The sequence below is a fragment of the Poromitra crassiceps genome (assembly GCF_964638095.1).
Source record: "Poromitra crassiceps genome assembly, contig: HAP1_SCAFFOLD_385, whole genome shotgun sequence".
NCBI lineage: Eukaryota > Metazoa > Chordata > Actinopteri > Beryciformes > Melamphaidae > Poromitra > Poromitra crassiceps.
Window position 1 is genome coordinate 129,632 of NW_028152019.1, and position 23,031 is coordinate 152,662.

At 45.6% G+C, this 23,031-nt stretch overlaps 1 protein-coding gene and 1 pseudogene across 2 annotated transcripts; both read right to left on the reverse strand.

Moving 5' to 3' along the window:
* Positions 1-5,844: 5,844 nt before the first annotated feature.
* On the reverse strand, positions 5,845-11,949 carry LOC310771169 (histone-lysine N-methyltransferase, H3 lysine-36 specific-like; the record flags this gene model as incomplete). Its single annotated transcript, XM_083663829.1, has 12 exons — positions 5,845-6,599; positions 7,289-7,496; positions 7,824-7,933; positions 8,108-8,249; positions 8,370-8,486; positions 8,637-8,906; positions 9,002-9,114; positions 10,382-10,587; positions 10,686-10,842; positions 11,346-11,577; positions 11,696-11,746; positions 11,857-11,949. 12 exons carry the CDS (start codon positions 11,947-11,949, stop codon positions 5,845-5,847), a joined length of 2,454 nt encoding a protein of 817 aa, XP_083519955.1.
* A 198-nt stretch (positions 11,950-12,147) lies between these two features.
* Positions 12,148-17,009, reverse strand: LOC310771170 (N-lysine methyltransferase setd6-like; annotated as a pseudogene). Its single transcript has 9 exons — positions 16,989-17,009; positions 16,261-16,341; positions 15,768-15,912; positions 14,960-15,101; positions 14,476-14,670; positions 13,926-14,055; positions 13,488-13,683; positions 12,644-12,780; positions 12,148-12,336 (listed from the first exon to the last, which is right to left on the reverse strand). The product of its transcript is annotated as an N-lysine methyltransferase setd6-like (transcript).
* Positions 17,010-23,031: the final 6,022 nt, after the last annotated feature.

The window sequence follows — 23,031 nt, forward strand, 5'->3', positions numbered from 1 at the left end:
GAAGACACAGCCTCAGAAGGTGGGGGTGTTTGTGGATTATGAGGAGGGTCTGGTCTCCTTCTATGACGTAGATGCTGCAGCTCTGATCTATTCCTTTACTGGCTGCACCTTCACTGAGAAACTCTACCCATACTGCAGTCCCGGTCGTAATGCTGGTGGTGAAAACCCCGCTCCTCTACTCATCTCTCCTGTCAATCACACAGATTAGACCAGTCAGTCATTCATTCAGGATTTACTGTCATTTAACCCATTGATACCTGATGCAGCATCTGTGTGTGTATCCCTTTAAGACCGTGGACGCGGTTCGCGGTCTTAAAGGGATACACACACAAATGAGGGATATACACGCAAATGCTGCATCAGGTATCAATGGGTTAAGACAGGGGTGGCCAAACTACGGCCCGCGGGCCAACTGCGGCCCGCTGCCCGTTTTTAAGTGGCCCGCCATGAATTTACAAAAAAAAAAAAAAAAAAATTGCTAAAAACGTTTTTCCGTTTTTCTGTTTCAAAGTTTAAAACGGAAAACGAAAACGGGGGAAAAAACATTTTGTTTTTTCAATTTAAAACCATTGAAAATGGGTTATACTTGGGCACCCTGACATGGTCTATTTATAAAAAAAAAAAAAAAAAATGAATTAATGTTTAACACGTTGACTGCCACTGACGTATGTATACGTCAAAAAAAATCCAGCGCTTCACTGCCATGGACGTATTAATACGTAAAAAAAATGATTTTTTTTTTTTTGACCGTGGGATGTGCATCTAACCCTTTTACATCTCTTATATAATTATTGGAGCCACCGGACGTTTACAACCCATTCCACCGACCCACTAAGTGGCAACAGTGCTCTCCTGACTAGAGGAAGGCAAGCATTTTTTTAACTTGTCACGCCATTCTCACCCCAGCCATTCTCATGAAAATGGATGGGGGAAAACGCTTTCGTTTTCGCGCTGATTGCTGGCGATGCGGGATTGCAAATTTGCATAATAGATTACAGGTGGAACACACTTTGAAACACGCAGCATAAATATGACCAGAATCGCAAAAGCTTCTCTCAACCAAAACTCCAAGAAGCGAGCGAGTACATCCAGACTTCCTCAAACAGCGGCCGTGCAGACAGGCACAGGACAGCAGCAAAGCAGACAAGCTTGTGACGGCCGCTGCAGCCAAGAAGAACGCCCACGGAGGGAGGAGTTGAAGCAACTCTCCCTCTCGCTCTCTCCCTCTCTCTCTCTCTCTCTCTCCCTCTCTCTCTCTCCCTCCCTCCCTCTCTCTCTCTCTCTCTCTCTCTCTCTCCCTCTCCCCCTCTCACTAGGATTAAACCTAGTGCGTCTCCCTCCCGAGAGGGAGGGAGAGAGAGAGAGAGGGAGGGAGAGAGAGAGAGAGGGAGGGAGAGCGAGAGGGAGGGAGAGAGAGCGAGAGGGGGAGGGAGAGAGAGAGAGAGAGCCAAAAATGAATGGTTAAAGTGACTGTTCTATCGAATTTCACAAAAAGCCGTTTATCTCTGAATATTTTTTCTGATGCTGAAACCATGCTGTATTCAACTGCTAATGCTTACATAACTACTAACTCTACAAACTAACTCTTTTAGACAGAGAAAGCACACATTCTATTAGTTCTTTTGAGATATTGTGTGTTCACAAAATCTTAGCAGAAAAGAATCCTCGGGTCTTGAAAGATGAGCCAGAATCCTCAAAAAAACCCTCTGGCAGAAGCTAACTACAGTAAAAAAAAAAACGTCTGGCAGTGAATGTGTTAATACTAATGTTAACCTTTCGCTTGTTTGCCAACATAATAAAATAATTGTTGCAATAATTGTTATTGTATTTTATTATATTAAACTAATTTTCCAGTTTTGTTGTAACTGTATTCTCACATTAAAGGAAATTACTGAAATAAATAAATGCTAGCAAAAAGAGCTTGTATTACATGACTGTTATTTTCTGCACAGGCTACTTCAATTATTTAATGTTTGACTGATCTCAAAGCTTTAAAAATGTCTTTACTTAGAGGAGCAAAACTCAAAACACATTTATTTTTGGTTTCCAGGGACTTCAGAGTTCACAAATTCAATCAACACCTTTTTTGTAACTACATTACATTTATTGGGAAAACATGAGGGGAATGTGTTTTATCCTGAGCCATCGCGATGATGAAATATGCTGCCCAGAGCAACAGCATGCATGTCTCTGTGATGTGTTTTAATAGTTTCATGGATGAGATGAGACTAGTGTTAAAGTTGTGTGAACTGTCAGTTATAAACTGTGAATTTAGTAAAAAGTAGAAGTGAGTTCCCTGCTCGATAGGGTCCCATTATAAAGGTCTAAAAAGTATAAAGTGTGATTTCTCAAACAGATTAGATTAAAGTGATAGAGTCCTAAAAATTGTGACTCATTTAAAGTTTAAAAGAGTGTCTAGCTTAAGGTATGAAACAGTAGAGTTCAAAGAGGGCATGGTTTCAACATGAACTGCTGTTTAAAACAAATGACATTTGCACCTGGAAATATTGCCAATCCGTTTGTTTACAAACATGCTGATTCCTGCTATTAACAGACACCAATGTGTGTCTATGTATGAAACCACAAGCCCAGCCACACCACTCCATGCTCATGGCATTACCGCCACCAAGTGGATTTTATCATGCTTTACACCTGCACATACTGACCCTCTCTAGGTAATATGTATCCATTATAAACAAAATGTCTTCTACTTTTCTACTTTCATATCTGTCATTAAATTCTCCTAACTTCCGGGGTCCTAGAGTATTAAAAGTGGGACTGGAAATATAAAGTTATAATATATATAATATAAAGAACTAATAAAGAAATTGGCAGACGTGCATTTAAATTCAAAGCTCCTTCTGATTGGAACAACCTGCCCAATACCCTCAGAACAATCAACTCATTTCACCTCTTCAAAAACTCACTAGTACCATTCCTCAAAACACCATGCTGCTGCTTTTAATGGTATTGTCTTCTTGCCCCTTATTACTGCTTGTTTGGTCACTCTGTTGTCTGAATCGTTAGTGCATTGTGCAATGTTTGTATAATATCTATGGTATGTATGTGTGTATAGTATATATGTACATATATACATGCATGTGTAAATATGTACATATATGTGTATGTGCGTGGATATATACGGATATATATAATATAATATGATATGGTATATATAGAAATATATAATATAATATATATAGTACTACAGTATGTGTGTATTGTATATATATGTGTATAATATGCATAATACTATCTCGCTCTATCAACTTCTTACTTTTTCTGTAGGTTGTTGTGGGTTAGGGGAATGTGTCGGTGGGTCGGTGAATGGAGCCTCCGTGTGCTGCTGTGTTGTATGTTTGTTCATGGTGAATGGAGCCTCCGTGTGCTGCTGTGTTGTATGTTTGTTCATGTTGCATTGTTCTGTTTTTGTGTTGGACCCCCTTGAAAACGAGATGGTGCATCTCAAGGGGCTAGCCATTAAATACAATTTCTAACAAGTTCAGCCACAACAAAAATGAAGTGGATCCCCAAATGACTGCTGGCTGCCTGTTGGGTTGATGTAGCTTAGTGGGTTGATGCAAAATGTTGCTGAATTGCTCTCATAAAAGATTTATGTTGTGAGAAATAAAATATGATGGGAAAGTGGGTTACCAGGCAGGCAGACTGAGCTGTTTGTATATATACAGAGTAAATGTGGATATGTTTTTATTAAGTAGTGGAGTTTGTTCCTGGATGCGGGGATTAATTTGATCGCTGAAATGTTCTTGATTGCCCCATTAAATAAACATTAATTAACAATTTAAATAACATAGCTTGAAAAGCAGTAAGGGTTGATACCATTGGGTTTGAAGGGATTTATTTGATTGGAGACGAGATTAAGGGATTTTTTTTTATGTCCTTTAATTTTCTTACATGTGATTACATTAGAAAGTAAGCAGCCATATTAAGGGGCTGTTTAAAGGGGCTTCAATGTGTTTCCTCAATTAATAACTTCATTTTAAGGGGGATTTCCATGAATTAAGGGGTGAATGAATGTAAACGTTATTTTAAGCCTGTGGAGATCAGAGACAGTGCCGAGGGAGAGGTTGTGCGCTCTCCTCATAAACAGACAGAGAGCCAGGAGGATTCTATCTGCCTCAAACAGAGCTGAGTCTGAGACACACCAAATGTATCCAGGGAAGTTGTATGGGGGATGTATTTAATATTTTGAAACTTAATTTGATCCAGCCAGCGTGTCATCTTTTATTTGACTAATTATGTATTTTTCCAATGTGATCTGTTCTCTCTCTTTATTTATGTGTGTGTGTGTGTGGTGGGGGGGGGGGGCCTGAAGTCTTTATTGCAGTGTTCAGCTAATTCTTGTTTTGTTTTAATGTCACACACATCACATTAAGTAGAAAATAAATACATAAATATACTGCCATCTTAGCTAGCCTGGATGGAAAAACCTCGCTCCGAGTTTTCCGGCTATGGGCGGAAGTAATAATAGCCCCGTGCTGTGCTACGAAAACACTGCAGCACAGGCCACCGGAAGACAGGGGCGGGTCTTCTGCTGTCTTCCTGTCTCCGTAGCGTGATTTCTAACCCCACATAGGATAAGCAATAACCACGCCCTGTGGCGCCGGGATTGGCCAGGAGCATTGAAGCTTGGGACTAAAGCACCTGGGGTTTTTCATCTTTTTAAATAAAGATGTTTAAAAAACTATTGCTTGTTATATTTTCAGTGCTGTAGGCTACCTTTTCTCTGGGTAAGAATCGAGCTTGAAATTAACGATATGATACATTATATTATATGAGCTATGAACGTGAACACAACACCGTTTATATTATTGCATGTTTTTGTAGATTGTGTACATTGTGTAGATTACAATTATTATGCTTATTATTATTATTACTATGCTAAGGTGACCATAATTCATTTCAATGTCCGCTCTCAATGTCCGCTCTCGAAATCGCTGTCCTTTCTCAAGAGCTATTCAGTTGGTTCATGAAATCGCTGTGCTGCGTGCCCTCCAGTGTTGCTCCTGGCCAATCCCGGCGCCACAGGGCGTGGTTATTGCTTATCCTATGTGGGGTTAGAAATCACTGATTTCAGTGGCTCGAAAGCGGACATGTTTGGAGAGAAGCTCGCGCTGTTAGAAAAAAAATCAGGCACAACGCGAGCGGCCGTTGGAGCTAGCGAATAACCACGCCCAACAAATTTACGTAATTTGACGCGCCCGCCCCTCGCTCCACCCCCGCGCCCTTCACGGCAGGGTGAGCATAATTCAGCCGCACGGGGAGGGGGCGCTGTCGGCTGACAGGGGCTGCTCGAAAATGTGACTTCACGGCGACGATACGTATCTGAGCCAGCCAATCACGTTGTCCTGCGTTGTTTGGGACGTGTATAAAAGGCGACCGCAGATGGGGGTGGGTGGGGGGAACCCCCAGAGAGAGAGGGAGGAGAGGAGGAGAGAGGGGGAGAGGAGAGAGGGGGAACCAGAGGAGAGGAGGGGAGAGGAGAGAGGGGGAACCAGAGGAGGGGAGAGAGGAGAGCAGAGGGGGAACCAGAGGAGAGAGAGGGGGGAGAGGGGGAACCAGAGGAGAGAGGGGGGAGAGGAGGAGAGAGAGGGGGAACCAGAGGAGAGGGGAGAGAGGAGGAGAGAGAGGGGGGGAACCAGAGAGGAGAGCAGAGGGGGAGAGGGGGAACCAGAGGAGAGGAGGGGAGAGTACCAAACTCAACTAGGTACCAAACCAACAAACTCTACTGTATAGTCTTTTCCTACGTTTAGTTTTTCTGTCGAGAGCAGAGTGGCTTCGAGGGAGCGGATTGGCCGAGTCCGAAGAGGGAGGCGAGCCGGCTCACTTGTCATCGTCCTCCACTCTCCACCACTCGTCCACCTCTCCCTCCTCGGTGTCGTCCCCCACGTAGTCCCCCCAAGTGTCATACACATCCCCCTCCTCATCCTCCTCCTCTTCCTCCCCCACCAGTTCACCTCCGTACTGCTGCTCATCCTCCTCATCTACCACGACTTCCATCTCCTCGATGTCGTCGCCGTCCTCGTCCTCGTCGTCCTCGTCGTCGTCCTCATCATCCTCATCTTCCTCCTCCTCCACTTCTAACTCGTCCAAATCCCCGTCCTCTACCTCGCCGTCCTCCTTCTCGCCCTTGGAGAAGGAGGAAGGAGAGGAGAACCCTTCAGTTCTGTCCGCAAGGTAGGACCTGCTGCTGGAGGGTAAGAAACGCGAGGTAGCGGTCTTTGTGTTGATGTAGAGGCGAGGGGGAGGGTCCCGCTCCTCCCCGTCGGGGGGGGAGGAGGGCAGGCCGGTGGCGGCAGAGTCGGCTCTGGATTCGGGGACCAGGGAGGGAGGCGGGGGCAGGGCCTCAGCGGCCCCGGGGCTCCCGTCGTCGGGCACGTATTCGCGGATCTCGCCCGGCTCCAGGGGGTCGGCGCCGCACGGGTAGTGCTCGCTGCACGACAGCTTGCCGTCCAGCCGGGAGATGAAGAGCATGCCTTCACGGTGTTCCTTACAGTACGAGCTGGGGCACATCTCACAGAACGAGGCCGCCTCTTTAGCACACACGTCACACTGGTGCCACGGACACTCCCATCGCCCTGGAGACACAAGTTCACGCTTATTGATCATGATAAGCCAACATGATTTGGTCATTTTGAGGTTAAAGGTGCAATAAATACAATGTTTATTGTCCCATAGCATAAAAATGACATTAATAAACTGCAGAGGGTTGCCAGGGTTGTTAATGATTACCAATGGTTTAGCCAGGTGCTGAGATTTCTGGCTTCTAGGGATGGGACAATATATTGAAATTCAATATATCATAATACAAAAATGTGTCCATGTGTCGTGGGGGCAGAAAAATGAACCGCAATTTTTGTTACATTTTATTCTGCTGTAGAAACGCCAAAATGATGACCTTTTTTCAACTGTTCATTGATGGAGGTCCGTGCTAGTATGAGTGAGACATCAGCATTGCAAAACTTTTTGTTCTAAAGCCAAAAAAAGCAAATGGCAAAGCAGTATTATTATTCCAATATTTTGCATGATGATGTATGACCTATTCTCAGTTGGATCCCCACTCTAATCAGCTAGTGTCTCTATTGTGAAAATGTGATTTCATTATTCATGTCAGTTACAGACCACTGTCAGCTGTGCCAGAGACCTGCCAGTGTTGTTCTTGGTCATAAAAACACAAAAAAAATCACAGATTTTTAGTAGTATAATATAATAGTAGGTACGAAGCCTTCTTGGCAGAACTGCATGTGATACAATGAAGCATCTCCACCCCACTTGCCTGCAGGTCTCTTGGCCAGGTTGAGACAGTCGGCATGGTAGACCTTGGGGCAGCCGGGTTTCTTGCAGGACACGATCTGTCCCCCGTCGCCGCAGCTGAAGCACTCGTCCTCCCTCTCCTTGGTCACCTCCTGCTTGGTCTTCTTCTTGCCAGGGACCTTCTTCTTGCCTTCCTTCAGCTTCTCTGCAGACGGCTGGTTCTGCACATGGACAAAGACGCTCAGAAGATGGTCTAACACAGGGGTTTTCAAAGTGGGAGGCGGGCCTCCCCGGGGGGAGGGGGGGGTTGCCTCCAAGCAGTTTCAGGGGAGGCTCAGTGAATGGAAGTGAAACAATATTACATTAGTTATCAAAAGGAGACCACATAGAATAGCCTAAATGTGTGTGATCTGGTTAATGAGATAGTTCAGAGATACAGTAGTTTGGGGGAATTTTACTATTTTCCCAAATGTTTTATGTATTTGGTGTAGTCTGACAGCAATATCACAATCAGGCCGAGCTAAAAGTGTTGAAATGTGAGTCTTCACCTTTGTCGGTCGGACACCCAGGAAACCGCTGCAGTTGGGCGCTCCACATTTACACACAGTCTTCCCATTGCCAAGACACTCCAGGTTGTAGTTGAATGTCAGGTCCACACCTGTTGTATGTACTGCATTAGCTCCACACTGTACTCAGATTATAACAAAAATCATCTGCATTCTGATATTACTCACTGATAATATAAATGATCAATAATATAATATATAATATAATATAATATAATATAATATGATATAATAATATGATCAATAAAAAGACAACGAGTTGGGACCTTTTGCGATGTCCTGCAGAGCGAACAGTCCCACCCTGGTGTCCCCGTTCACAGTCCACTTCTGAGTCTCACAGTTGGGCTGGCAACAGTGGTTCATGAAGCGAGCCTGGTTGCCCTTGGGCCCGGCATCGATGATCTGGTCCTGACATAACAACGTACAAGTGTAGGCTTAGGACACGCACCGAGCATTTCATTTGAATGACAAATGGTGTGTGCTGCTCCCCCGGCGTGCACCACGTTGTTTTGTTTGACTCAGACTCACCTTGTCCAGTGTAAGCATGTAGAAGTTACAGATGTCGTTCTCCTGAGCATGTCGGATCCTGGTTCGACATTCTTCCTCATCGATCACCTCTCCCACATATTCGTTCACAAAGGCCCCCTGAGAGAGAGAGAGAGAGAGAGAGAGAGAGAGAGAGAGAAGCGAGCGAGCAAAGAAGAGATGGTCAAACAGAAGGGAACGAGGAAAATGTGGATAGTTCATATCACATTTATCAAAAATATTCTCTCGGCTTTCTCCCGGGCTGCCTACCTTCTTGATGTCGCAGATGCTGCGTAAGCCCCAGCCACGGGACAACGTCCTGAAGATCTCCACGCTGGTGTACTGGCGCTTTGTGAAGGCCTGGTTCTGACAGCGCTCCCCCGCCACGCACACCTGAGGGTGGCACTCGTACATCAGCATGCGGTTGATGCACTCCGAGTCGCCGCCGCACGCGTTCTCGTCGGACGCCTTGCAGTTGCAGCGCGGGATCTCCGACAGGTCGGCCGTGATGATCTGCACCTTGCCGATTGGTCGGTTCACCTGAGACAATGGCACAGTTTTTTTTCTTAAGCGTCACATGTTATCGTTATTATTGGTCAGTCTAACAAAGTGTGTTTTTGTTGATACGCTGTTACCCTAATGTGTCTGTATGGAGGAGGTTTCTTGTCATTCTTTCTCTCCTCCTGAAGCTGCTTCATCTCCTTCTCCGCCTGCAGCTCTTTGAAGCGCTCTGCTGCTTCAGTCAGGGCTACAAGAACAGATACAGTGTTTACTTAAACTATTTAAAATAATAACTTGAGCCAACTGAACTAAAAATGTGTAATAACATTTTCAATCGAGCACTTGCAAAAAAAGACAGTTAACTCATTGAGTGCCAAGGACGGACATGTTCGTCATTTCAAATAGTAACGTAGAGTGCCAAGGACGGACATGTTCGTCAATTGCGTTTTTTGACGGTGGGGCGTCGATCAAAGCCTTCTGCCTCTGATGTACAAATATTATAGCTATTGGATGTGTCTAACCTATTTTACAGAACCCTTAGGTGGCGACAGTGCTCTCCACATAACAGAAAGGCAAGGAAAAAACAAAGAAGAAGTCGTTATGGAAACGGAAATCGCATCGCATCCATATGCATCGATATGCTGAAGCACGTTACTGCAGCTGTGCCTGCAGCAGCCAATCTGCTCCCACAATTGAGCCGCTCCGTGTCGGTTGCGACAGCAAATCCGCACATCCACACCGTGGAGTTGTTATTATGCTCAACTGGAAGCATCGTTGCCGGTGACAAACACGCGGAACGCTGTAAAAAAGCCTGGCTGTCCGCACCCTTCACTGTGCGCACAGCAAACTCAGCAGAGAGCCACCACAGACAGGAGGAGGAGTGTGCAGTTGAGGCGAGGCGGGGCGGGGCGGGGCGGGGCGGGGGGGGGGGGGGGGGCACGCAGAGCAGCACGCAACACCCAGACAGACCCAGGCAGCAGGACAGGATTGACAAACGCAAGCCAGAATATCCGATGCCCACCAGCAGCAAATCAAAACCAGCAAGAAGCTGCAACCAGCAGCGCACGCAGGGGCCAGCGCTGCTGGTTGTAGCTAAAAATATTATTCTGCCAAACAAAATTCCCTGGCCTAAACTGTTTTATTGAAGGAAATTATTTTTGAGGTGTGACTACATTAGAAAAGATTAGCTTCAGAGTCAGTGATGTGCTTGAAATGATTAATTTCACAAAAGGCCAATTATCTCAGCTTCTAGAAAAAAATTGCTATTTTTGGATGAATCAAGCTATCTTCTCCGGCTCATAACTAAAGAACGGAAAATGGGATCAATAAACTTTTTTTTGCGGATGATAGAATAGAGTCTCATCGTTCTTTGTGCGTGTTCAGTGTTTACATAGTAATATCACACAATATTCTGTGGGCCTCGAGAAATCACTGAAAACGCTCTGAAACTCTGGCACTGGGAGCGTCCGTTCTCCAAAAGTGGCTGGCACTCAATGAGTTAATAGGCTACATGCCTGTCTTGTAGATTGCATCAGCACCCTTGCCCATCTTCTCTATGTTCTGCGTGTCTCCTTCCATGTAGGGGAAGACTCTGGCCTGGTACGTCCACACAAAGTCTTTGGAGCCAAAGAACTGCACCGGGAACTCTCCCACCTCATGCTTCATCCTCAAGATGTTATTTGGGACGTCTTTGGTGAGACAGACTTCTGCGGGCCACCACCTTGAGCAATGAGAGACCCCAGGGTCAAATGTTCATCAGCCTTTGGTGAGAAGAGAACCACTATCAATAACAGGGGGAGACTATTTCTCTCTCCTTACCTGTAACGTCCCCACTTGACCCACAGGAGGTCCTTGATGCGAGGCTTCTTCCCAGCTTTGCAGTCGTTGCAGAACCAGCTGCCCTCGGGCATCTCCATGCTCAGACACTCCCGGTGGAAAGCAGCAGGACAGGCCTCACAGCACAGCAGGCTGCCCCCTGCAGGCCGCAGCAAGACACAACACATCACTGAGACGGCAACAAAGTGGAAAGCGTCTTTACCGTCTTTACCGTCTTTACACTATTCAACAAAACCAGTGCACAACTGTATTTTGTGGCTCATTTTTGCGCTGCTAATATGAAAAAGCAGGAATTTGTTTTGTAACATCAGACATTCTTGTTCAGCCGGTGATGACACGCAGCATCTTCTTTACATTGTAAAACGAGAGATGCGAGAGTTTGAGACTTTTGATCGATGCTAGAATAGAGTTACAGTCATCTAAGGATGAATGACTTTATCCAGATTACATCCTGATAAAAACCCTGTGGAAATACAGTAGCTCTCAACTGGAGGAAGCAAGGTCATTGAGACCAGGAGCGAGCACCTAGAGAGATGAGGAATGCAGAGTGAAGAAAGGCCTCCAACGAAAGATTCTGTTTCCCTTTAGATAAGACGAGTTATGACCATAAGCACCGAGCGTTATGAATTGAACTGACTGAACAATGCGACGTGCAGACCTCAGATTTGGGAGTTAGTGTTCCATTGGGTACGTTTTGTCTGTCCCCGATGCTGCAGTCCTCCGTGTCTGCCTCCTGCTTGGGGGTCTTACAGCCTGGGGGGCTGGGAGACGCGGCCACGAGGAGGACATCGCTGCTCTCTGGAGGCTGCGGGACCGCAGTGACCGGGGCAGACGATGTGCTGGGCACAGGCTTTTGTTTCTTCACAGATGCAACCTGTCCATGGCAAGGTGTCATCGTGTTATGAGTGTATAATTGTGGCATCACACTGTTTGGGTACTAACTAACATGTTTTTTTATTGGGTTAATTTTCAACTTGTGTACTCTTGTGTACCTGAGTGTCCGTGACGACCCTCTTGACCTCTGAGGTAATTCTCTTTGACTCCTAGAAAGCAAAGACAGAACAGGTTGTGAAAATACAGCAACAGTTTCAAAACTACTCCAAACTGTCTATTGGAACTCTTCTTCTTCGTCTCTTTCTCAGCGGCAACACACCTTCTTCTTTGGAGGAGTAGCAGACACTTCTTCTATGGTGCATTCCAGAACCTTGTGGGACAGCTTCCTCGGCCTCTTTCGGTCTTGGTTCATTGAAGGTCATGTGACTAATGTGTGCATTACCTATTCAAACTCAATAAAGAATATCACAAAGGTCATGTGACTACTGTATGCATTACCTATTCAAACTCAATAAAGAATATCACAAAGGTCATGTGACTAATGTGTGCATTACCTATTCAAACTCAATAAAGAATATCACAAAGGTCATGTGACTACTGTGTGCATTACTTATTCAAACTCAATAAAGAGTTGTGGCCTGCAGCGGCCACCTATTCTACATGGTACTGCAGGATAGTTGATACTGGATAAGATGACGATGACAATACGCAGCACAGTTAAGATGACGATGACAATACGCAGCACACTGAAGTATCTATTTACCAGATTTGAGAGGTAGATGGGTTTTTTCTGGGGTCTCTGCAGCAGAGCGAGAGCGTTGTATCAATATCAATAGAGTATTGTATCAATATATCTATATATATATGTATATATATATATATGTATATATATATATATATATATATATACATATGTATATATGTATCAATTGTATCAATAGAGCGTTGCGAGGCGATCTGCAAGGCTCTCAATTGAGATGCTTTTTTCATGAAATATAAATGAATGCCAGAGCAATTTAAGGAGATTTGTCCAGTATTCAGTACCGGTACTTGAGTACAAATGCAGGCAATACATGTAAACAGCACTGTTGTGTGTATTCGCTCACCTTAAGCGTGGTGTGGAGCTCCGTGTCTGTGAGGCAGCCCTGGTTGCCGAAGATAAAGGCTCTGTCCTCTCCCACCGTCTCGCACAGCATCCGCCACTTCTCCTCCACCAGCTGCCCGTCCAGATCAGACTGAACACCTGGGAGGAGAGCAGGAGGGAGAGGACACGTTTTAGAGGAAGGCTGACTTGTGGTGACTTAAAAATCATATTTAAAGCTGGAAATAAGGTCCAGGTTGTAAAAAAAACAGAATTCTCCTTTAAGGGCCTGTGTCCACCTAGCGTCTTTTCCTCAGGTCCAGCATCTTTTTTCAGTTGTTTCTAATGGGGGGAGAGCGTATGCGAGCGCACACGGACGTCTATAGAAAGTGCGCTGCACCCAGCGTCTATTTCAAAGCGCTCCGGGTTTTTGTGCGCCGGCTCCCAGCGCTCCCAGCTGAGAATAATTTAACTTTTCAGAAAGACGCTGGTGTCGGGTGCTGCTTTTCTGGCAACTAATCATATGGAGAAACTATCGCAACAGAGACAGAAAGGCTCAATTGTGGGAGCAGATTGGCTAGACACTTAATATTTCTGGTGAGTGTTGTGCTTACTGCTTTTAATAGCGTAGCCTACCTACCTGTGTTGTTAGCTTGCTAGCTGTCAGCTATCAAGCTCCTACCGCACTGAACTAACGTTGCTTCCTTGTATATTGTGAGCTGGGATCAGCGCTCCCCAGCGCACTCCCAGCGTTTAACGTCGGAAAAAGATGCTAGGTGGACACACACAGGCCCTAAGACTGCAGCCTGCTGATATGGTGTGAAAAGGACAGAGAGCATTGGTATTTGTATTGACTGTCACTGACCTGCTGTAGGACAGTCCCGGAGGGGACCAGACTCTATAGAGGTTGGTGATGGGGATGTCGGCGGTGTCGTTGCTGTTGCTGGCGTACGACTCGCTGAAGCCGTACATGTGCAGCAGCTGCCAGTTGGCCATCTGGCCGTAGGTGTTAAATACCTCGTCCCCCTTTCGAATGGGGCGCACGCAAACCATCTTCAGACTGTCCTGAGAAAGACACAGGATGTAAGAGAACGAACGAGAGAAGAGAGGATATGGGTCAGAAAAAGAAGGGACTCAGACTACGAGACAGAGAGAAAGACATAGTTGGACACTCATTAAAAGAAAGCAGGGCCCGAAATGAACATCCGTCAAGCGCCATTGGCGACTAGATTTGACGTTTGGCGAGTGACACTCAGAGGTTGTGCGTGCGTGCAGCTAATTATAACGAAGTGGGCGTGTCCCCTCACCGGTGTGTACTCCAGATTGGCGTTGTGACTCGACACGTGGTTAAGCATGTCGGCCATAGGAACCATCATCGGTGGGTTGGGGGCCGCCTCCTCCTCCTCGTCCTCCTCCTCCTCGTGGGGCTCTTGGAAACTACAGCGATAAGAAAGGAGAAGGTGAAGATGAAGATTCCCTTATTGTGATTGTAACTGTGACTTGTCATTTCATTCAGAACCGGGAGTTGAAGACCGCCGTTTTCTGTTGTTGGCCAATTGACATAAAGGTGAAAACATGAGATGGTAAGAGATGTTCTTACAGGCATATAGCCTATGAAATTAGTAGCCAAACTTTGGTTCTGGTTGTGTGTTTCAGTCAACCGACAAAATTAACTGTTTGGCGTAGGCAAACTTTAGTTCCGCCTGTGTGTTTCCAGTAGGATAATTAATTATACTGTATGTTTTGCAAGTACTTGAGTAATATGATATATCAAAATTTGATGAGAGTAGTTGAATATTGAATTGACTTAAAATGCCCAGCCCTAACCCAAACGCGGTTGGTCTCTTGCCTGCTAACCTGTAGGCCATGACAAAGGCCACCAGCTGTGTGTAGAGCTCCAGGGTGTGTGTGCTGGGGTTCCAGAGATCCGGGTGTCTGCTGATGAAGGGCAGGATCACGTCTGTGTATTCCCTCTGGATGTTGGCCAGGTCTCTGTCCACCGCCTAGGGAACACATGTTCCCTTCAACAGGCTGGATCTCTCCTCTCTGGACCTGTGACAAGAAGCAATCAAGTGAAGGATGCTAGAATTCAAATACTGAGCGCAGAACAGCAGCATTCTTCTAAACACGTTAGACAGGCCTGGAATTCATTAATTAATTGATTGCTTGATTGAGACACTGTTTGATTGACAGCTGACCTCTGGGAAGTGCAGTGCAGAAACACCATAATATAGCTTACATCTACATCAGTAAATTTGCTTTGTTACTTTCAAACCAATCAATTCAGGAGGTAGACATTCTTGCTGGGAAACGTATACACTGATTGAAGACTGTTCCTCACCAGAACATGGGCTGGTCCAGCGCCCTGAAGTTAGTCCAGAGGGAGAGGTAGGGACTCCATTGGGACCGCGGGTTCGTGTACTCATACAGCAGAGCCAGCAGCAGGGGAACCCAGCCCGACGAGCTCTCCAGAGAGGCCCTGTCTGGGAAGGGGAGAGAGAGAAGGCGTAGAGACAGTGAGATCAGCCTCAATCGCACATGTAGCTGGGGGAAGAAATACTACATACATGGTATTTATCATGATACATCCAATGCAGGGACAGCTCACCCTAAAATCCAAAATACATATTTTTTCTCTCCCCCGTAGTGTTATTTATCCATAGATTGTTTTGTGTTAGTTGCCCGAGTTTTGTAGATATCGGCCCTAAAGATTTTTCCATAGAGAGTTTCATGTAGGAACTATTTTCTATTCTGGACCAAACTACACCCACTAGCTAGCTGCTGCTAGCTGCAGTTTCATGTCAGAACTAGCTAGCTAGCAGCTAGTGGGTGTAGTTTGGTCAAAAGAAAATAGTTCCTACATGAAACTGCTCACATTCACAACAAGGTCCGTGGATTATCTTGAGTAACCGGGTCATAATTTCTGGAAAGTTTCTGGAAAGAGACATTGCTGTTGAGCTTTTCAAATGTTTTATTTTTGCAAATTGAGCACCACAGGCCGAGCGCCACTAACACAAAATGATCTCTAGATGGATAAATAACAACTCAGGGGAGAGGGAAAATATGTATTTTGGATTTTAGGGTGAGCAATTTCGTTAAATATCAGTATATAGGTCCGTTCATGCTTTTCTTCCCCTGCTTGTTGTCACCTTGTTCCAGCAGGGCAGAGACCTTAGTTGTTGCCTGGTGGAGAAGAGCAGATCTGGGGATGGTGAACAGAACCTCCCCCTCCTCTATGTCCTCCTTAGCCAGCATGCCATACTCTGCCACTGTCCCCTCTTTGCTCACATACACCTGGGAGGGAGAGAGAGACACGTCCAGCTCAAGGAATGATGTTCGCTCACCTATATCAGGCTCTACCTACTGTATATCAGGCTCTACCTCTTTTGAATGACAGATTCAGGCAGACATATATACATGTTGATTTGACAGATTAAAAAATTGATACCTGATGCAGCATTTGTGTGTGTATCCCTTTAAGACCGCGAACCGCGTGAATGCGGTTCGCAGTCTTAAAGGGATACACACACAAATGAGGGATGTATACACGCAAATGCTGCATCAGGTATCAATGGGTTAAGTAATAGCCTACATACATAAAAGGATATCTGAGATTATTGTGTAAATTGTGAGAACAATGACCTTATTGCTGAGCACTAGGCCGACTCGGTCACACCATTGTAGAAAGTTCTGCAGAGGCTTGAGCTCTGAGCCTTCGTCTACCTGTCAGCAATGGAGTCACATGGATATTATAAACATCATTATATCTTTGCATCTGCAATCGGACGTCAGAGACGGGTAGGAGAGCGTTTTGAACAGCCGAGTCCCCCAACTGACTTATGGAAGTTTGTGTGACGCTAGTTCCAGAGTGTATACGGAGAACATAGCGTAACATTATGGGGCTAGGATCCATTTCACAGCAAACAATTTGATGCAGGAAGTAAAACAGGTATCACACACACACACACACACACACACACACACACACACACACACAATGGTTCAATTCCATTTAGGAGTTCCAGTGCCAGGGCCCTCATTACTGTTATAGGTTATACCTGCTTGCTTTACATCCTGCTGCCACGTCAAAACGGTTGCTGTGAAACGGGCCTAGATAAGATGAGCTAGTTCACACAAATTGGCAGGTAGACAAGCTGTCGAACTTTCTAGGCTACATCAAAGTTCAAAGTATGTGGCCTCCTCTCCGCTCGCCATGTTTTCTCTCTCCTACTTTATTGTTGTTTTGGAGATCATGGGGACCAGCGTCAAGCCAGCCACAATACAAAACGGGGGTTTTCCCCTGGTTATTGCTTTCAAAATAAAGGCATAATAATAATGAAACGATGTTAAAAAATATATATACCTTATACTTTGAAGGGAATATTGCTCATTTCCGGCTGTGTTGGAGTATATATATGTGTGTGTGTATATATATATATATATATATATATATATATATATATATATATATATATATATATACTACAATGGGCGGGGCGTCGGTGAGTTCATACGTGTGACGTCACCTGCGCTATATAAAGAGCTGTCTACAGTTGGTCAGCCTCTGGTGGAGCTAAACCCGAAATTGCTATTCGTGTTTTCCAGGCATAGCCTACATTAGACCGCTGTTTGAATATGCAATGCCGGCGTGGTGCAATATAGGAAAAGTAGAACTGAAAAAACTCCAGACTGTCCAAAATATTGCAATACCAATGTCATACAGGCTCCCCAGATATACTAACACAAACTATTGCCACCAGATATCTGGCCTGATGACATTAGAGGAAAGACTTATCATTTTAGGAAAAAAGTACTTTAACAAAGCTGAGCTGAACCCCTCGCTCCAACCAGCAATACTCGAAGAACGAACAGGCCCCCCGAGATATATCTGCAGCACCCCCTTGTCCTTCTTAACCCAACAAATGTAGCCTAATCACTTTATGATTTTATGGTTTTATTCTATTATCATTTCAATCCTCATGGTGAGTTTTATAGCCGGTTAATCCTGGATTGTATTATAACGTTTATAAGGTTAATTTTATGATTTTGTTCTATTATGTTAACCCTTATTAAGAGTTTTATAGTCGGGCAATCCTGAAATGTAGCTATTATAACATGTTTATAAGGTCACAGGCTATATTGTTTGTTTTAGTGTTCTAACTCTTAATTTCTCCCCTATAGAAAAAAAAAAGAAAAGAAAAGGAAAAAAAATGCATACACACACACACACGCACGCACGCACGCACACACACACACACACACACACACACACACACGCGCTGGTGAGTAGGGTTATGATGCTGAGTGTAACAGCCTGCCTCCCTGATCCCCTCCGCCCTTCTATCCACTCCGAGGAACAGAGGGACTGAAGAGGACTGTCCGTCCTGAGCTGTCCCTACAAGGTACCAAGATTACTACTACTACTACTGGTCAGCCTCTGACTGAACCACCTTAAAGTGCTGTGCAGGAAACATGGTGGAGCTAAACCCGAAATTGCTATTCATATTTTCCAGGCATAGCCTACATTAGGCCGCTGTTTGAATATGCAATGCCGGCGTGGTGCAATATAGGAAAAGTAGAACTGAAAAAACTCCAGACTGTCCAAAATATTGCAATACGAATGTCATACAGGCTCCCCAGATATACTAACACAAACTATTGCCACCAGATATCTGGCCTGATGACATTAGAGGAAAGACTCATTATTTTAGGAAAAAAGTACTTTAACAAAGCTGAGCTGAACCCCTCGCTCCAACCAGCAATACTCCAAGAAAGAACAGGCCCCCCGAGATATATCTGCAGCCTTGTCCTTCTTAATCCAACAAATTTAATCATTTTATGATTTTATTCTATTATGTTAACCCTTATTAAGAGTTTTATAGTCGGGCAATCCTGAAATGTAGCTATTATAACATGTTTATAAGGTTACAGGCTATATTGTTTGTTCTGGTGTTCTAACTATTAATTTCTCCCCTATAGAGGGAAAAAAAATGCATACACACACACACACACACACACACACACACGCTGGTGAGTATTGATGACGCTGAGTGTAACGGCTTCGTTAAAAAACGCATTTACGTTTCAAAAGTCCTAAAAGTGATTCAAGTTGGTGAAGATTATCCTGCTGACCCCAAATTATCGCTTCCAGAAACTTTTGTTAACCACAGACCTTATTTGATGCATTTAAGTGAAATCCCCATTCTAAAAGCTCATTGACTTTCCCCCGTAAGATCCAGGAAGTCCGGGACTTCCGCCTGCAAAAATATGTCATCCCTGTGGTACTCTGTTGAATATAGCTGAAGCTGACTATGGTAAATATAATAATGGTCGATCAGAAATGTTGTAATTATCTTGTAATATCAATCAATCAACTTTGATTCGCAACACATTAGTCCATAAAAAAACAAACAACAATTAAATGAAAATACTTTTTAAAAGCACAGTGAAACTATAAAAGGCACTTATAGCAAAATGTCCACATTATGTGAGTCACATCATTAAAAGCAGGATTATACTCAGCAGCATGATAATAGCATTCTGTGAAACATTCAGTTCACAAATAAACTTGTACATCAACAGATTTCTCATGAGCAGCTGAAAAGTGTTGACTCTGCAACAGTCCGATGCAGTCAGTCATTATAAGCAACTTGAAGTTTGTGGATGCTCGCTTTGTTATACTTCACCCACAAGGGGGCAGTATCAGAACATGAGTGGAATTTCCTTACCATGTTTGCTTGTACTGTACACAACACATGGCACATGAACACAACATATTCAGTAGCTGTTGAAACCCAGCACTGCTAATGGAGAAAATTTGCCGGGTGTTACCAATCATACAACCGGTCCTACAGCCTCTTGTCCATCTTGACTCTCTCACTTTATCTCTCTCTCTCTCTCTCTCTCTCTCTCCCTCTCTCTCTCTCTCTCTCTCTCTCTCTCTCTATCTATCTATCTATCTCTCTCTCTCTCTATCTCATCTAATTCAGTTTGGTGGGTCCCATGTTGCAGCAGCAAAACCAAAGCTGAATGTCCATAGAACAGCTTCCCAGGTTTGTATCAAAGTCTATGACACCCGTTTGTAGCCTACCTTGATGAGGTGACGGGGTGATGGGTGACTCGCCCGGCTGCTTTGTCATGGACCCTTGCGTGGGATCCCAGGCACAATATCTCTCATAAGCACATTATGCGGCTGGTAATCATGTTGTAATATTGAATGTCAATAATATGTCCCCCCCCCCCCCCTGTGTCTGAGCATGTTTGTTTGTCTTGTCCAGGGGTGCCCAAATTCTTTCCCATGAAGGGCCAAAACTCAATCTGGGTGGAGGGCCGAGGGCCAAAAATAAACATTGTGGAATTACATTAAAATGTATTGTGGTATAAAAAAAAAAAAAAAAAAAAGTCCCAAATCCGTGGCGGGCCAAAACAAACAGAGCGCGGGCCCCAAATTGGTCAGCACTGGTCTTGTCTATGCACTGTTCTGACAAATTAAAATACAATATTGGGGGGAAAAGGCTTTGACTTGATGTTCACAAAAACCTGTTATTTTGTATTGCTAATAAAGTGTCTACACAGACCCAAAACAAGCCCCTCCCCCTCTCCATCTCTCTCTCTCCCCTCCCTCTCTTCCCCCTCTCCCTCTCTCTCCCTCCCTCTCTTTCTCTCTCTCTCTCTCTCTTTATCTCTCTCTCTCTCTCTCTCTCCCTCTCTCTCTCTCTCTCTCTCTCTCTCTCCTCTCTCTCTCTCGCTCTCTCTCTCTCTCTCTCTCTCTCTCTCTCTCTCTCTCTCTCATCTAATTCAGTTTGGTGGGTCCCATGTTGCAGCAGCAAAACCAAAGCTGAATGTTCATAGAACAGCTTCCCAGGTTTGTATCAAAGTCTATGACAGCCGTTTCTAGCCTACCTTGATGAGGTGACGGGGTGATGGGGTGACTCGCCCGGCTGCTTTGTCATGGACCCTTGCGTGGGATCCCAGGCACAATATCTCTCATAAGCACATTATGCGGCTGGTAATCATGTTGTAATATTGAATGTCAATAATATGTCCCCCCCCCGCCCTGTGTCTGAGCATGTTTGTTTGTCTTGTCCAGGGGTGCCCAAATTCTTTCCCATGAAGGGCCAAAACTCAATCTGGGTGGAGGGCCGAGGGCCAAAAATAAACGTTGTGGAATTACATTAAAATGTATTGTGGTATAAAAAAAAAAAAAAAAAAAAGTCCCGAATCCGTGGCGGGCCAAAACAAACAGAGCGCGGGCCCCAAATTGGTCAGCACTGGTCTTGTCTATGCACTGTTCTGACAAATTAAAATACAATATTGGGGGGAAAAGGCTTTGACTTGAGGTTCACAAAAACGTTAGGGTTGTGCTACAACCCAGGTTTTACGAGTGAGAACGAGAGCTCTCACTAGTGCCTTAAACGCTGCAACGCAGCCCTATGGAAGACTGTTATTTTGCTCCAAAATTACTTTTCATTAAAACCTGACCACCCACCCGTAGGTGGCGTGGTACCCCCTGGGACTGACACGGATCCACGTGACTACGTCACGTCCTGCCAGTCCAGGGAATAATCACTCTAATTTCTTCCAGCCCGCTGAGATCCGACGCACCCCGTGACGCATCGACACAGCAAGGCTGGGTAGTGAGAGCTCTCGTTCTCACTCGTAAAACCTGGGTTGTAGCACAACCCTAACGTTTTACTTCGTTTCGAACTCAAGCTCTCACTAGTGCCTCCATTCAACCGACCTTGCTGCCGGGAGCACCCCACAGGGCGACCCGAAAGGCACCGGTGAACCACGGCCATATGGCAACGTTTATGCCTAACCGTCTGACATATTAGAGTGGCAACGATACTACTTTCTTGCCACCGACAGCACCGCGTGCGCGAACTGCGCACCGGACACGTCGAGACTGTAGTACCTGACAAAAGTGTGATGAGAGGACCATGAGGCCGCGGCACACATGTCCTCCACCGACACACCGCGCAACAACGCAGAGGATGTCGCAACACCTCGCGTAGAAAGCACCTTGATACCCTCCTGGGGAACCTTGCCCACGGCAGAGTATGCCAACGCGATCAACGGGGTTAACGTGCAAGCTAAGCCTGCACCGGTAAGAGCTGGAGTACTACACATCGCTAGATACTGGCTGCACGGGAGCAAGCTAGCTAACTAGCTATTTCACTGAAGAGCATTACTACTCTCGCTTAAGGCGCGCCCTACACAGAGGTAGCTGGCGCGAAGTACTTAGCACACAGACACTAACTGCACGTGTGCACGTTAGCTATCTGTGCTACAAGGTAGTCCAAGCTAGCTGCACTGAGCAAACTAGCTAACTATCTAACGCGCGCGCTAAAAAGCCGGCGTTCCTAAAGTACCTAGCAACAGAAGCAACCGCACGGATGCATCTAGCTATCTGTGACAACTGTGCTATTTAGCCTGTTGTTCTAGTGCTAACGGTACAAGCTATTCTGCATGTATGCAAACCTAGCTAGAGTTATGAGTGCAGACCTGAGTCATGCGCTCAAGCCTAACAACGTTACCCCGTTTCCGGGGAAACGTTTCACATCAACTGCACGGCGGCAGTTAGCAACAGTTAACTAAGGAAGATACTCTTAGCTTTTTAGATGACTTGTTCCGACGCCGCAGGGTGAAGGGTACAGGGTCGGTCTCCGAAGCCTGCTTTATCCCGTCCACGCGACCCTCTTGAGGTGGGCAAGTCAGCCGGAACGAGCCTAGTATCTAAAGCTATATAATATAACTCCTCGTTAACCGCGGAGCTTTCACAAAACACGTCTTCACAGCGGGTGGAAGAAAGCGGAAGAGTGATTATTCCCTGGACTGGCAGGACGTGACGTAGTCACGTGGATCCGTGTCAGTCCCAGGGGGTACCACGCCACCTACGGGTGGGTGGTCAGGTTTTAATGAAAAGTAATTTTGGAGCAAAATAACAGTCTTCCATAGGGCTGCGTTGCAGCATTTAAGGCACTAGTGAGAGCTTGAGTTCGAAACGAAGTAAAACCTGTTATTTTGTATTGCTAATAAAGTGTCTACACAGACCCAAAACAAGCCCCTCCCCCTCTCAATCTCTCTTTCTCCCCTCCCTCTCTTCCCCCTCTCCCTCTCTCTCCCTCCCTCTCTCTCTCTCTCTCCCTCTCTCTCCCCCTCTCGCTCTCCCCTCCTCCTCTTTCTCCCCCTCTTCCTCTCTCCCTCTCTCCCCCCCCCCCCCCTCTCTCTCTCTCTCTCCTCTCTCTCTCCCCTCCCCCTCTTTCTCCCTCTCTCCCCCTCTCCCTCTCTCTCCCTCTCTCTCTCGCCTACCTCCCCCCCCCTCTCTCTCTCTCTCTCTCTCAGGCATCCTCTGTGGCTCCACAGGCTCCTCCTCCTGACACAGCACCTGCAAAGAGGCTCAAGTACACAAGT